The 17004-nt window shown below is 33.8% G+C and overlaps 1 protein-coding gene across 1 annotated transcript; it reads right to left on the bottom strand.

Annotated features, from left to right (window-relative positions):
- Nucleotides 1-15646: 15646 nt before the first annotated feature.
- LOC139877964 (ethylene-responsive transcription factor ERF017-like) lies at nt 15647-16338 on the bottom strand. The gene has a single exon (XM_071865342.1). It carries the CDS (start codon nt 16300-16302, stop codon nt 15748-15750), a length of 555 nt encoding a protein of 184 aa, XP_071721443.1. The 5' UTR covers nt 16303-16338; the 3' UTR covers nt 15647-15747.
- Between the last annotated feature and the right edge of the window lie 666 nt (nt 16339-17004).

The raw sequence follows: 17004 nt of genomic DNA, 5'->3' as shown, positions 1-17004 counted from the left end.
TGGGTGAAACTCGTCACTTTGTTCTTCAGCTTTTGCAGATAAACACAGTCGGCTGACTGTCTCTTGACAATCGACCGACTGACTCGACCATCGGCCGAGTGTGTATGTGAGAGACCATCAACCAAGTGCCTAGACACTCGGTCGAGTGAGTGTAGACAGTCGGCCGACTGTCTCTGACAGTCGACCGAGTGTCTTTGGCAGTGTAAAATTTTACTAAGTGTTGATTTTTTAGCCGTTATGCTGCCCATTTATATATTGATAATCATAATATTATAACTAATTTGTGAGTATTGTTTTTAGGTGATACCGATGAGGAGAAGACTCGGTGACATTAGACTACCGAGTGATGTTGGTATCGGTGAGTGGGACTAACTGGAGAAAATAGTATAGAGAAGCATGTTATATTATGATTGCCATGCTTGTTAGATATACTTATTATTGTGGTTAGTTAGTACGTTGTGATGACTGCATGTTAGTTGATGCTTGTCTGCTGGAGCCCAGTGCGTCCCTATTGTGTGGTAGCCTCGGTAGGAGAGATCAATCTGCGGGTTGGGTTCCTCATGTGGTAGCCTAGACAATCGTAGTGTATATATATATGTGAATGACGCGTCCGTTGCGTGTGGATTATATATATACAACATGGTGGTGGAGGAACTTCTGGTAAGTCCCAGTCCGATCAGCTAGTGGTTAATGGTTTGGCCGAGCCGCCAGAGTCTCTGTAGACGGCACTTGGGTGATGTTTATGTGTTAGACTATGTGACATGATTAGTATGACGGTTCCTGTATACTATTGCCTGTAGTTAGTTGCACTCACTTAGCTTCGTGCTAATCCCCCACATCTTCCCTGCAGGTTATGGATTTGTTGTATGCTAGTTAACAGGGCGAAGATGGGATGTTGGAAGACATGTTTGACAAAGTCGAAAACTCTGATGTCGCGTCTTTTCTATTAAGTTGTATTTATGTTTTAAGTGGATTATATATGTATATATACATTTTTAACTTATGTATTAGTTAAATTGGTCTTTCGCTGTATTAAAAAAAATCTGGGGTGTTATAAGTTGGTATCAGAGCGTAGGTTTGGCAGCATGTGCACGGAAGTGACATGTTCCCAAATCGTGTGTTGAGTCAAACATATCTTGGGGTGGGTTAAGTGAGTGAAGTAGGTATTGACGAGTTAGTTGGCGGAAACTAACAGATTATCTACTAAGCTTTGTGTGTGAGATGTTGTGTTAAGACAGGAATGAAGATCGATTCCACCCTGCTGGTGCCCTGTTGACCCACAGTACTGACAGAACTTTGGTGGATGCATTTGATGCCGATTTGGATGAAGGACTTGACGCGTATTAGTTGGCATGGCTCCAATGATGAGGATTCAGTTACAGAGTTGATGAGGGTTAAGGGTGCGGGTGCGATCGGCTTGTGTTAATAGATACAGAAGATGTCTTCTTATTCATAAAGGTACATTCTTGTTACATTGCTGTAGTTGTTATTATTGTACTTATAGATTGTGTTCCTGTCTTTGTCAAATTTGGTGTTTGTTGTAATGATAATCTGTGATGATTAGTGTTTCAAGTTACGATTGATTAATTGTACTTGTAAGATAGAAGTAGATGATAGTTGACGGACACAGTTATGGCGACTGTGTCTAGAGCTACCCTGCCACTATCGGGATTTTATTCCCTTAGACTGATTGTTATATTCTATGAGACTTTATAGATATGACCTTTGTGATATGGTGTCATGCTATTGTGAATTCTTTGTTATATGGCCTATTGTACTATATGTGAGATTACTGTTGGCCTGGACTAGAAGAATTGAAGTGAATGATTTGTAGTATTCACAAAAGACGAATATGAAGTCATTTCCTGACCGTTGACAGATGAGACACACGTAGTAAGCCATAAAGACTGATTAGGGTAGTGATTCCTTGGTGAGTAGTGAAAGTCTCGAACCCTATTGTGTAACTATGTGAAGTGTAGTCTTCATGCTTGGCGACCGTGACTGAACCAGTAGATGACGGACCCTATGATATTATAGTATGACGGGACTTGTTGTGTTGGACTTAGGTGAAATGTAATTCTTTCCCATGGATCGACGGGACACACGTAGTAGCCCTTAAGGATTGAAATAGAGTAGTAGTTTCCTTGTCTTCTCATAAGAGGATCCGAACCCTGTTTATTGTTGTCATATGTAGGTGGTTTACGTGTCACGTATGATGTTGACTTTTGGTTTAGATGATTGTGGCCGTAGTAAGACTTTGAAGAATCGTTTTCCTACCATAGACTAATGTGAGTTAGTGGTGACCTTTTGGAAGTAAGTTTGAATGGAGTTTTCCATGTAGTCTTGACTGAAAATAGGAAAACCGTGTTTTGTCGTTATGTGAGGAGTATTATTAGCCTGGATGTACTGTTGCAGGATTTGACTAGCTAAGTAGGACCTATAGAGTTGTCCTGAGAAGTTGTTGATTTTTTTTTGTGAATTGATATGACTCATTAGATGTCAGTATGTAAGACGTTCATTTCGTGACTTTCTTGGAAGTAGAGCAGACCTTAACGGGAATAGAAATTCAGTTCAAGCTGAATTATGATGAATCTTGACTAGGTCAGGAGACGTGATTAGATATTACTGTTAAGATAGAAGCATTGATCTGGTAGTTCGATAGTGATCGTTGTGAATATTTTGTCTTTTGAAGATTTGAATATAAGGTCGAGGACGGACAATAATAGCATTTGCAAATAAGATAAAGTAAGTAGGTATAGTTTATTGGATGTTGGATCAGAGTTACTAACGTGGTTACTAAAGAGGACTTAGTAGAATTCAGATCGAATTAGAACCGAGTTAGGTGTTTTCTTTCAAGACTTTTGCGGTTTTGATAGCCTTAGATTGTAAAATCTATTAGTTTGGGATATAGTGGAGATTTATAACTACCGGTGACTTAAGAAGATAGACCGTGTTGTTTTAATGAACTCGACTAAGATCTTGTTCCGAAATACTCGAAATGAAAGTGTGATTTAGAATGATGTACTACGTCTGGCCAACAGAAATACATTATAGTAAATCATACAGTAGTTTTGAGAGTCGAAAGAGATGTAACGAGTGTAGATCGGGTATTATTTGACGATGAATGTGATTTTCAATGAACTGTTGACCGAGTGTAGACTTTTCTGACATAGTAATGTTAGTTGAACAATATTTGGACCTAGGCTATTGATGATCGAATAAGCCTTAGTTTTGAATTTTGATAAAGTTCGAAGCAAAATAAAAGTCGATGCAGAGATAGTTTTAGTGGTGTCAAATGCATGTATTGATATCATTTGACGGACTTAATTGTTAGATGGATGTTTATTGCTTGTGGTAGTGGATATTGTTGACTTGAAATCCATGTTCGAATGATTAATGTTGGGTTAATATTGCATTTGTAAGTGTTTCTTTTAAGGACGATATGAATAAAGTCAAACTTTAAGTGACGAATTTTGGGTAAGTGTCAACCTAGATAAGTGATTTATGATGAAACCCTTAAATATCGAATTTGAATTAGGTATTTAATTGTGTGTTCTGGTAGCACTTTAACCAAGTGACGATCTTTCTGATGTAACTGTAGTAGTGTTAGGCATGTTATTGATGTTACTTGAGGAAAATTAATACTTAGATATCTACTTTCAGAATGTGTGGACGATTATTCTTTACTCAAGATTTGTGATGTAATGATTGAATTGATTTGAAATTGGGTTGGTAATCATTTCTACTATGATTGAGTTGATCAGAATAACGATTTAGTCGTTGAATAATTGGGGAACATTTAACCAGATAAGCGAATTTCAACGAAATTCTTGAATATCGGGATTGAAACAAGTATTAAATTACGGAATCTGGGTAAATTAGTGTAATCCGAGTTGATTTGGCTATGTTGTAGTGATGAAATTAGCTAAGTTTGTGTATTCTAAGGTAAATGATAGCCATTATTCAGTGTTTTAGAGTGAGTTGATCTAGGAAATTCGATGAAAGTGACTCGAGAATAACCTCAAATCATGATTGACAGATATAATGTAGTGGGTCATTAGTAGTGACTCGAGAGTTAGTGTGCAAAACCTAGACATGAGATGGAATTTTCGTGGTATTTTGTAAGATTATTGATAGACCAAGTTGGAATTCAGACGAAATTATACTTGTTTAGTTATTAGATAGCGGTAGGTTGTCAGCATTGAATTTCATTAGCTAGTGGTAAAGACTGTTTTCTAGACCAGAATGTGAAGAACGATTCGGATATCGTGTAGTGTAAGTAAGTAAGTTTGCAGATCGGCATATAGCGGGTCTTGACCCTTGGGTAGTAGACTAGCAGATGGTGTGATTGACTTAGACCGATAAGATAACTTTTGACCTACGAGAATGAACGGAGCTTTGTAAGGCGTATGACGGTAGGACATGATTTGACTTAGTTCACGTTGTGGCCCATTGTGGCATTTGTAATACCCATGACCTTTGTTGATTTGGTGATGTAGAATTGTGGGCTTAACTAAGTTGCGTCTTCATGTGACACGTTGACAACAGACTGATGACTTAGAATAAACTGAATATAAGATTTGATGGGTTAACTTTATGGGTAATCTCGAAATTTGATGGATCAGTCCGATTCAATGAAATTGACAGTGTATAACCGTTGGTATCTTCAGAAAGTGAGGTGTAGTGAAAGTTTGACGTGAAACTTTTTGTGGAAGTCAATTAAGTTGATGATGGGTCTATATAATACTTTTGGGTTGTCTTGTATTTGAATGAATGTTGATTGCGTTTAGTGTTGAATTATTTAATCGTTATCCTCTTAGCATAGCGCTAGGATAAAAGATGACGTGCACGGCCCTTGTTAAACAGTTGATTGTTGGTACTTGGTTACCCCTTCAAGCGATAATTGTGATGCTATAGACAATTGCGGGATAAATTATTAGAATGTTGTGTTGCATGATTGGAGTTGGTCGTAACAGAAAGGATTAGCATTGACTTAGTGACGGTGAGTTTTTAAATTAATGATTTTCGATTATAGGTTGGCAGGTGAGAAAACTAATGAACCTTGGTAATGCTTGTTATCTTAGGATGTGTTTTGGTGTAGCTACCGGTGTGACCAATTGTGTTGATATTTGTTACCTGTGACCTGTGTTGGTTATGACTTAGTAGATTCCGAGGACGGAATCTCTTTAAGGGGGTAGATTTGTAACACCCTCGAAGCGGGCCTAGCTGTTAGATTACTATTTTACTCTCAGGTTGTGTGGTGTTATTATATGCTTTTATTCTAATATTATATTTTGTATTATTTTAATGTTGTGGATAGGACCAGTTTGTGACAAGGGTCACAGAACAGGTTTGTTTATTTAATTTGGACTTCGTTTGGGTCACCAAATGAGATACGAAAGAATTCAGATAACTGATAAATACCCATGTGTTGTCTTAAGTGTGTAGGTGGGGAGAATTATCTTCATTTTTCTAGATTCTTCCCCAAATATTACTCCCGTACGTTCATCTCCATCTCACCAAACCCTAATCATCAAAACTTGTTCTTGGGCTCAAATTGATCTTAGAATCGTGTTCTTTGTTGTCTACTGATTCTAACAAGGTAAGAATCACTAGCCTTCATGCTTTAATCTTTGAGAAAATGGAGTTTTGTGTTAGTTTTTACAAAGTGTGTAATTTGGGTCAAAATGGTTAGGTTTGATGTTGTTTGAGTCCAAATCTTGTGGGTTTATGTTTCTACATGTTTAGTATCTTCGATTTGGTCAGTTTTGAGGTCGTAATAGAGCTCTAGAGCAAGAATTGATCGATTTTGGGTGAAGCCCGTCACTTTGTTATTCAGCTTCTGCAGATAAACATAGTCGGCCGACTGTCTCTTGACAATCGACCGACTGAATCGACCATCGGCCGAGTGTGTCTGTGAGAGACCATCGACCGAGTGTCTAGACACTCGGCCGAATGAGTGTAGACAGTCGGCCGACTGTCTCTGACAGTCGACCGAGTGTCTTTGGCAGTGTAAAATTTTACTAAGTGTTGATTTTTTAGCCGTTATGCTGCCCGTTTGTATATTGATAATCATAATATTATAACTAATTTGTGAGTATTGTTTTCAGGTGATACAGACGAGGAGAAGACTCGGTGACATTAGACTACCGAGTGATGTCGGTATCGGTGAGTGGGACTAACTGGAGAAAATAGTATAGAGAAGCATGTTATATTATGATTGCCATGCTTGTTAGATATACTTATTATTGTGGTTAGTTAGTACATTGTGATGACTGCATGTTAGTTGATGCTTGTCTGCTGGAGCCCAGTGCGTCCCTATTGTGTGGTAGCCTCGGTAGGAGAGATCAACCTGCGGGTTGGGTTCCTCATGTGGTAGCCTAGACAATCGTGGTGTATATATATGTGAATGACGCGTCCGTCGCGTGTGGATTATATATATACAACATGGTAGTGGAGGAACTTCTGGTAAGCCCCAGTCCGATCAGCTGGTGGTTAATGGTTTGGCCGAGCCGCCAGAGTCTCTGTAGACGGCACTTGGGTGATGTTTATGTGTTAGACTATGTGACATGATTAGTATGACGGTTCCTGTATACTATTGCCTGTAGTTAGTTGCACTTACTTAGCTTCGTGCTAATCCCCCACATCTTCCCTGCAGGTTATGGATTTGTTGTATGCTAGTTAACATGGCGAAGATGGGATGTTGGAAGATATGTTTGACAAAGCCGGAAACTCTGATGTCGCGTCTTTTCTATTAAGTTGTATTTACATTTTAATATAACACCCGGTCGTTTATTTATTAACGTGTTATCATTAAGTGGATTATATATGTATATATACATTTTTAACTTATGTATTAGTTAAATTGGTCTTCCGCTGTATTAAAAAAATAAAAAAAATCTGGGGTGTTATAGTGTGGGATGCGGATGTTGCTGTTGGTGGTGGTAATGGTACTGTTGATGTTGCTCATGATGGTACTGTTGATGCCGGTGATGCTGCTGGTGCTTGTAATCTTTGCACCATATTTTCCAAAGCCACTACTCAAAAGCGAAGCTCATTGACTTCTTCTATTACACCGGGATGATTGTCGGTTTGGACGAGCGGATGAATAAGATCTAGAATCTGAGATAGTATATAATCATGATGGGACACTCTGGAAATGAGAGAGAAAATGGTATTACGAACAGGTTCGCCGGTAAGTGCTTCAGGTTCTTCGCCAAGAGGAGAATGTGGTGGATGGAAAGGATCACCTTCTTCTTGTCTCCAATGATTAAGTTGACTACGAACCCATCCCCAATTCATCTAGAATTGATGATGGCTGAGTGGTTGATCCATTCCAGTTACACTGCTTTGGGAGCTCGAGCGAAAATCCATATCGGAATAGCTGTCAGAATTCGAGGGACTTGAACTAGTTGTGAGTTCCATCAGGTACGGTTAGATAAAGGATTTTCGATATGAAATGATTTTCGGATATCGGATGATATTCTAATTACATAGAATACCTAAATATAGTACAGAAGATCCCATAGATTACGGAGGAAATTAAGGAATATATCAGGCAAAGTTTACAGTAACAGATACTCTAAGATATGAATTAGCAGATACGCTAAGATATGAATTTTGTCTATATACTATTCATGCAATCAATGCAGTAAGATGTGTCTAGACTAAGAACGATAAGCATATAATTTCTGACAAGAAAGTGATAAGCAAAACTTTTTGATATGCAGACCAGGTTCAAGTCCAGACTTATTAATGTATCTTAACAACTACTAAGCCGAAGTCCAGACTCATTAATGCATCCTAATAACTACTAGTTAGACACACTAATGCAAGACCTGGTTCGCTATGACCACCGCTCTGATACCAACTGAAAGGACCCGTCCTAATCCATCTGGACGAATACATTACATTTGGTTACATCGCGAGGTACTTGACCTCTATATGATACATTTTACAAACATTGCATTCGTTTTTAAAAGACAAACTTTCATCACATCGAAAGTTGACAGGCATGCGTACCATTTCAGAATATATCCAATCTATAATTGACTTAATAATAATCTTGATGAACTCAACGACTCGAATGCAACGTCTTTTGAAATATGTCATGAATGACTCCAAGTAATATCTCTAAAATGAGCAAATGCACAGCGGAAGGTTTCTTTCATACCTGAGAATAAACATGCTTTCAAGTGTCAACTATGTGATGCCCCGTACAAAACCATCGTGTACGAATCATCAACAACAGGATCATTACAAGGTTAAGTACTACATGCTGTAATAAAAGAAGTTGCATTCACGATAAAAAGATGACGTCATAACCGACGTCAATTATTTTACACCAACAGTATGCTTCTACGAATAGCAAGAATGAATAAATGTATGTGACCCTTAGGTCATTACAAAACATAGTTTCAAATGCATTAAAGTTTGAATGCAAGATAAACAGTTCATGCGGTGATAACACTAGAGCAGCGGGTGTCTACGGCAAGACTAGAACGGCAGCGGAAGCAAATAACCTTAAGCACCTGAGAAAAACATGCTTAAAAACATCAACACAAAGGTTGGTGAGCTATAGTTTAAGTATAACAGTATGTAAGGTAGGCCACGAGATTTCAGTGCTACAAAGAGCGTTTCAAAACAGTATGATAAAGTATATGTTAACCGTGGGCACTTGGTAACTAACTTAACGTTTATACCCCCTAAAAGTACACTTGGCAAGTGCGTATGTTTACGAAGTATTAAACACTCGTTAAATGCTAGCGCTACTAGCCCGAGTGGGGATATCAAACTCTATGGATCCATATCTAAGATTCGCGTTCACCGGTTCAAAAACCAATGACTAAACGTTACCGAGCTAAAGGGAATGTTTCTGCCGTTATATAACCCACACATATATAAGTTTAAGTACTCGTTCCTAGTATGTAAAACATAAAATCCGCATGTATTCTCAGTTCCCAAAATAAGTTAAAGTAAAAAGGGAATGCTATAACTCACAATGATAAAGTAGCGGTAAAGTATGACTCGGAAAGTAAGCAAGTAATGAAGGTTGTCCAAACGGGTCCTCAACCTAAGTCAAATAGTACTAAGTCAGTAAATCGTCCGAATAGGTTTAAAAGTATGTAAATAAGGTCTTAAGGCTCATCATCATTCATCATCAAACAAAAGGCGTAAAGTAAATTTCGTTCATGAAAGTAGTTTAAATCAAAAGCAGACTTCGATCAGTTACCACGGCCTCTACCCTTACTGAATTAAGGTGAGACCAGTGGCCATGGCTCCGTATATGAGTCCTTTAAGTGTGGTAAAATTTACAGAAGCAAACTCGTCTTCGTTTGACCGTGGTGATGGTCTAAGTGCGAGTAGGTCAGAAATTTCTGCACAACGTTAAAAGGACATAGTGACGATCGGAGGGCCATAAATCCTAAACCGTAACTCGGATTAAGACGAGTCCTATATGAAAAATTATCTACTCGAAAAGATCTATCTGAAAATCAAGGTTACAGTAGCCCAGGTGTATTGGTCTATTACAGAACCCAGAAAACACTAGGCAGAAGACAGAAAACAGAAAAATAGTGGGTTCCGGTGGTCTTGGTGCTCGATGCTTATCACGGTTCTCATCCTTGATGCATATAGCTTCAAGTGTACAACTCGTTGATTTGTTTGCATCATTTTCACCAAGGTTTGACCATCATAACCCAAGTTTAAGTCTAAGACATGAAGCACAACTCACTTAAGTGTTGCAAGTGTTTTGATGAACCAAAGTTACATCAAAGTCTTAGATTCAACACATACATGAAATGTAAAAGTAATATTAACCAAGTTTTGACTATTATGACACAAGTGTAGGTCTAAGACATGTAGCACAACTCACTTAAGAGTTATATGAAGTTTGATGAACCAAAGTTACATCAAAGTCTTAGATCTAATACATACATGAACTTTAAAACTAATAATAAGTTACAAACTTGAAAGTAAACTCATGAAATCATGATCTTGAGTTGTAGAACATAGTTCTTTAGTTTGATCTTGAAGATCCAAGACTCAAAAGTCTAGATCTAGCATAAGTGTACCAAGTTATAATTAAAGAAACTTACTTACATGTTCTTGAACTTTTAAAGTTAATTTTAGTTCAAGATTAATGAGATCAAAGTTAACTAGTAACATTTGACCAATAACAATCAACAAACATGAAATTAAAGTGCATAAAATGAAGACATAAACTAAGTAAATAAGTAACTAGTTCATTGTTGTTCATACTTTAAAGATTCAAACCAAAGTTTGATCTTTAAGAAAGTAATCTTTAAAGTTTACTAACATGAATTACAAGTATGAGTTTAACAACTATGAACTTACAATCTTTTGATACATTAAGTGTAGAACATAAACTAGTAAGTTTATGTTCTTGAGAGTTCTTGTAAAAACAAGATAAAAGAAGAATGAAACTAGTAAGTTTGATTCTTGAAACTAGTAAGTAATTAACTAACAATTACATGTAACTAAACAACAACCAAGATCAAGTGATTAAAACAAACAGTGATGATGATGAGAGAGTGGTGTTAGGCCACGGTTTTGCAAGAAAGAAAAAGAGAAAAAGAAGTTCAAGTTGCTTACAAGTTTAGAGAGAAAAGAGAGAAAAGAAAGTTGCAAGTATTGTGTGTGTTTTTGGAATGAGAGATAAGTGAAAGATACTAGTGAACAAATAGTAAAAAAAATGAAATAATCCTCCCCTTGTTTACCCTTGGCCGACGGTTTCCATGTGGGGGAGGGAGAAGAAAATTACACACTAGTTACATGCATGTAAAAGTCATAAAAGGTGGTTAATAGATGGCCATGCATGGGGATTATGGTAACTAGATTCTCATTTGAACAAAACTAGCTAGTTTCCATCTAAATAATACTTACAAGTGTAAGACATGAGCTAACTAGTCCAACTAAGAAGTAGGGTGGGCTTATAAGCCCATAATCAAGAGTCCATTTGCATTAATCAAGTCCAAGTTCCATTAATTAACAAATGAATCCAATTAAAGCCCAAGTAATTAACTAGTAACCATAGTTAATTAAAATGATTAATAAAACTAATCATGAATGTAAATAATACTCGAAGATATTATTCGTGTAAGTTTCGTGTGTCACAAAGATGTTTCGGGCATTTAAAGTCAAGTACGGGCAATCATGGCAACATGTAAATGTAATAACATACATTCGTTTAATCACAAGTATTAATAATAATAATTATTAATAAATAAACGTTGGAAAATCCAAGGTCGTTACAAACTAAAAGGTTGGTGGGTTCATAGGTTTATTATAATCATTCATTTTCATCATTTTAATAGACCACAAGATTTCAGATATTTAATTGTACACGTAACCCGAGTACATAATAACACGCGTAACCCGCGAATTAAAATTCATTCGTATGGTGAACACCTGGTAACCGACCTTAACAAGATGTATATAGAATATCCCCATCATTTTGGGACTCACATCGGACATGATAAATCGAAGTACTAAAGCATCCGTAACCCGGACGGGGCTCGTTGGGCCCGATAGATCTATCTTTAGGATTCGCGTCAATTGGTGGCAATTATCATAAACACCAATTCTTAGGCTACCAAGCTAAAAAGGGGCATATTCGATTCGATAATCCAACCATAGAATGTAGTTTCGATTACTTGTGTCTATTTCGTAAAACATTTATAAAAGCAACGCATGTATTCTCGGTCCCAAAAATATATATTGCAAAAGCATTTAAAAAGGGAGCAAATGAAACTCGCGATACAATATTTTATCGTAAAAATATTCATACGACGATACTGAACAATGCATGGTTGACCTTGGATTCACGAACCTATATCATTCATATATATATTAAAACATATACTTGTAATCGAATAATTTTATATATATTTACTTATGTAAATTTTGTATAGGATAATTCATAAGTTTTATTATTTAATTATATATTTTCATAAAATTATTAATATAGTTAAGTTATGCATATTAAATATATTTATATATATATATATATAGTCCTCATTTTTGTATACTTATAATCTTAGCGACGTCATTAAAACTTTTATTCATAGTCATAATTATTTTAATAATAATACTGATAATATTGTTAACTATAAAAATAATAATAATAATAATAATGATACGTAATGATAATACTAATAGTTATGGAATGACACTAATACTAATATTTATAAAAATAATAATAACTTGTATTATTTTCATAATAATAATAATAATCATAATCACAACAATGATAGTAATACTAAAATGACAAAACTTATAATAATCTTAATAATACTTATAAAAATACTAATGATAATGATAATGATAATGATAATACTCTTAATTTGATTAATGCTACTGATACTTCTAAATATTAGGAGTAAGAACAATTATCTTAATAATAAAAATAACTAATAATAATAATAATAATAATAATCATAATCATAATAATAATAATAATAATAATAATAATAATAATAATAATAGTAATAATAATAATAATAATAATAATAATAATAATAATAATAATAATAATAGTAATAGTAATAATAATAATAATAATAATAATAATAATAATAATAATAATGATAATAATAATAATAGTATTAACAATGATGATAATAATAATAATATTAGTTATGTTAATGATAATAATAATACTCATAATATTAATATTTGTGATAATAATAATTTACACAATAATAATATCATAGTTAATAATAATAACAATAGTAATAATTTATAGTATAAAAATAAATTTAAAAAGAAGAAACTACCTTTAAAATCCATTTTTAATAAAAACTGCCTCAAGCCGGGCTCGAAACCTAGATCTCTCGTTAATCCGAACCGTAACCAAACCGTCGCACCATTCTTATTTTTCTGATTTATATTGAATATTAATTATATTATACTCGTATTATTTATTTCATCTTCTTCTTCCTTCTCACTAACCAATCGACTGGAAACAATTCAAATCATAACCGTGATTTACTATTTACATTAAGACTATAAATTGATTTATGAATAATCTGTGTTGATGAACTGAATTAATTAGAAAAGAAAGAAAAACGTTTACAGCAGTAGCTGTGGAAAAGAAAAAAAAATAAATAACGAAGAACACACAAATCGGTTTTTGAGATTGGGTTGTTTTAAGACCTCGATTCCTTCATGAAACATTTCCCAAATCACTCCTAGAAACCTTCTATATCATCAATTGAATTTAAAACATCAACACAGATTCGGATTTCATGATGAACAAACTAGTTGACTTTTTAGAGTTTAAGTTTGACTCGAAAATTGAACCTCTATAGGATGAATTGGGTTATGAAACTTTTCAGATAGTTTGAGAAGAAGATTTTAAACACGACTGCATTTACACATTTTGCAAATTGATTCAAAATCGGGGTTTTGCTAAAAAAAACGCGTACAGGGGAATAACAAGTTTTTCTCTTCATTTTCTGATTAATTCCAAAAAAAGAAAAAAAATAGCAGTTTATAGAATTTGTGAAGTTGATAAAGATACTGGAAGATAAATGGTTTCCCTGATAGCTTGAATTGATTAACTGCTATATAATGAAGATGGGTGGGTGTCGACAGCTCTTTCAATCAGGCAAGAAAAGGGAAAAAAATAAAATAAAAAAATATGTACAGAAGACATCGACCTTCAGCTGAATTCTTGGTTGTTTCTGTGATTAGAAGTCGACATATAGAATCAGAATCAGAGGAAAGTAGGAAAAGAGATCAATTATAGAAAGCAGATTGATAAACAAACAAAATCTGTTATCTATCTCTTTTAAATTCTTTTATAATTAAATATAATTAATATTATTAATTAATAAATACATTAATAATAATAATACTTATAAATAATAATAATAATATATATAACAATATTTATAAGTAATAATAATAACATTAATGATAATAATAATAAATTGTATCTTACTATAAACAACAATACTTAAAATAATGATTTTAATAGATATTAATACTAATTATATTAATATTAATAATAATAATATTGACAAAGATAATATTAATACATACTCATTAATAATAGCTAAAATTGTAAATTTTTACTACTAATTATGATATGAACAACAATAATACTGATTATAATAGTACTAATTATTATTAATAACAATAATGATACTATATCAAATTATATATATCAAATTCGTATCTATAGATTGTATGCTTAAATAATATTAATCACACTGGTATTGATATTAATGTTGGAAATAATTATAACAACTATATTTTTAACTTGAAATCATATTTAATATAATAGTATCTTAATTTATCAATTATATCATAATTTATATATAATTGAATATTTGTACACTATATATATATATATATATATATATATATATATATATATATATATATATATATATATATATATATATATATATATATATATATATATATATATATATATATATATATATATATATATATGTATATATTACAATATACATATCATAATATTACGTAGAAATCATATAGGTTCATTTTGAATTACAACATAACTATTTTGTAACTTATCTTACATTTTTAATTCAAATGTTAAATTATATTTTACTATTTGTAATTATTATATATACTTATATATATATATATATATATATATATATATATATATATATATATATATATATATATATATATATATATATATATATATATATATAGTTACATTTTTATTTACAGACAACTTATTCGTGAATCGTCGGGCATGGTCAAAGGGTAATTGATTTTATAGAATATAGTTCCAAATTTTTTTTTTTTAGACTCAACTTTACAGAATTTGCTTATCGCGTCGGAATCATTAAAAGATTGAGTTTAAATTTGGTCGAAAATTTCCGAGTCGTCACACACAATGACCGTCGGTACTCGCACAATGACCGAAAGTGTACATACGCCTTGTAACACAAACCCCTAAAGTGGTCGCCCGCACTTGCCGTAAAGCGACCGAATAAATCGATCACACCCACCTGTCACGCCCACGCACATATGGTGATATGGTATCGAACGCCCGAACTTAAACCCATATCACATGCCAACACGATGTGGTATAAAACGCTCGAACTTTAAACCCACATCGCATCCACACCAGTAAATACACAATATACATACACGTATAATTATTCCACGCTAGGACACTGTCACAACCAACGTCTATGGGTCTCACTCAAGCGAGTTTAACGACCCTATTACCCCCAAATGCCTAAACAACAAAAGACTCACACAATAGAGTCAAGGCACCACACATTAACCACACACTCTACTGAGTGCAACTCAAAACTACAAACGTAAGCCGACCGCTCGCTACAAATTAGTATATATCTTCGTATTACAATAGCGTAATAATGCCACAATATCTATTCAAGATATGCATGGTACACCCGGCTTTTTAAGTAACTAAAGATGAAGATTCTATATATAAGTTATTGTATACGTACACATGAAAGATATATGATACTCCGTACAAGCTTATTGGTAATATATAAAATGAGATTAGCCGTATGCAAAAATAAACGGTTAATCTACCGCCATAAGCCCGTCCACTATGGCTCAATATTTAATTGTCATCAGCTCCAGCAACAAAAAATCTGGAGACTTCTGACTTTTTCAGATACGTATATAAATTTATGTATGTATATGTATATGCGTATATCATCATATCACATATATATGATTAGTTGTAACCATGATTAAAACTTAAAAGCTCCAAAGGTTATAAGATGTGTCTTGCGAGAAATAGCTTGAATTATCCTCTTCGTACTCAGAATACTGGGGAGACTCAATCGGTGGCGGCCGCATGAAATAATCATCAAAACCGGGAAATATCCCATACTCTGTCACATTATTGTGGTCGTCGTATAACATGTAATTATTAGAGGAGGCGTGCATCTCCGTGGGAACCGTGTCAGACACCGAGTCAGATGACGGCGTCTCTGAGCATTGTTGTGAACAAAATTGAGGTGAGTTGGCAAATTGAGTAGCAGCCGCCTGAATTTCGGAGGGAGAAAAGTTTCTCCCTCCAGGAATATTAGGCGGCTGGTCAGGGAAGTTTAACTTCGCTGAACTGCCACGTAGACAATAAGCTGCAGCATCGAAAGCTCTTGCAGCTTTTTTGGGACAGTCATATGAGCCCAACCAAATACGCTCACGACTATTTGGTAATCGAATCTCGCACACCCATTTCCCCCATTTACGCTTTCGAACGCCTTTGTATTTTGGCTCATGTATTGAACACTGATCATGATCACTCATTTTGTAATACAAGTTGGATCAGATAAGGTTAGTAATATAAATTGTTGGTTTTTGTTAAAAGCTGCTGGTTAGTTGAATTAATAAGATGGAAGATGTTATTTATATGTGTTTGTAAAGAGTGTTTGTTAGAGGTCTGCGCAAAAGAAGACGAAATAGTGGACTGAAAATGACCAGAGAGTCAACAGGACGCGTTGATCACAGAAACTCACGAATTGAATGCTATAGATTTTTTTTTAGAGTTAATGTCTTAATTTCAATTATTTTATTTAGTGTATTTTTTTAACATCCAAAATTTTGTTTCTACGAATAAACCAAAATAAAGAAGTAAATAAATTTTATATTCTTAATATATATATATATATATATATATATATATATATATATATATATATATATATATATATATATATATATATATATATATATATTGTTATAATTCAGTAGGCTTATAACTACCTTTAGTGGTTTGATTCTTGATGTTATAATTCAGTAGGCTTATAACTACCTTTAGTGGTTTGATTCTTGATGTTATAATTCAGTAGGCTTATAACTACCTTTAGTGATTTGATTCTTGATTTAGAATACTAATAATGAAGTGTAAGAACAAAGATGATAATGGAGAGAAAGAAAGAAACACTTTGTAAGTGTGAGAAATGGTGCAAGTTTAATGCTTGCATTCATGAGTATTTATAGCCTAAAATC

This window comes from Rutidosis leptorrhynchoides, chromosome 1 (assembly GCF_046630445.1).
Source record: "Rutidosis leptorrhynchoides isolate AG116_Rl617_1_P2 chromosome 1, CSIRO_AGI_Rlap_v1, whole genome shotgun sequence".
Lineage (NCBI taxonomy): Eukaryota > Viridiplantae > Streptophyta > Magnoliopsida > Asterales > Asteraceae > Rutidosis > Rutidosis leptorrhynchoides.
This window is presented reverse-complemented; position numbering and strand designations above follow the sequence as displayed.

Coding starts and splice junctions, on each gene's coding strand:
- LOC139877964 (XM_071865342.1), bottom strand. CDS start 16,302: ATGAGTGATCATGATCAGTGTTCAATACATGAGCCAAAATACAAAGGC.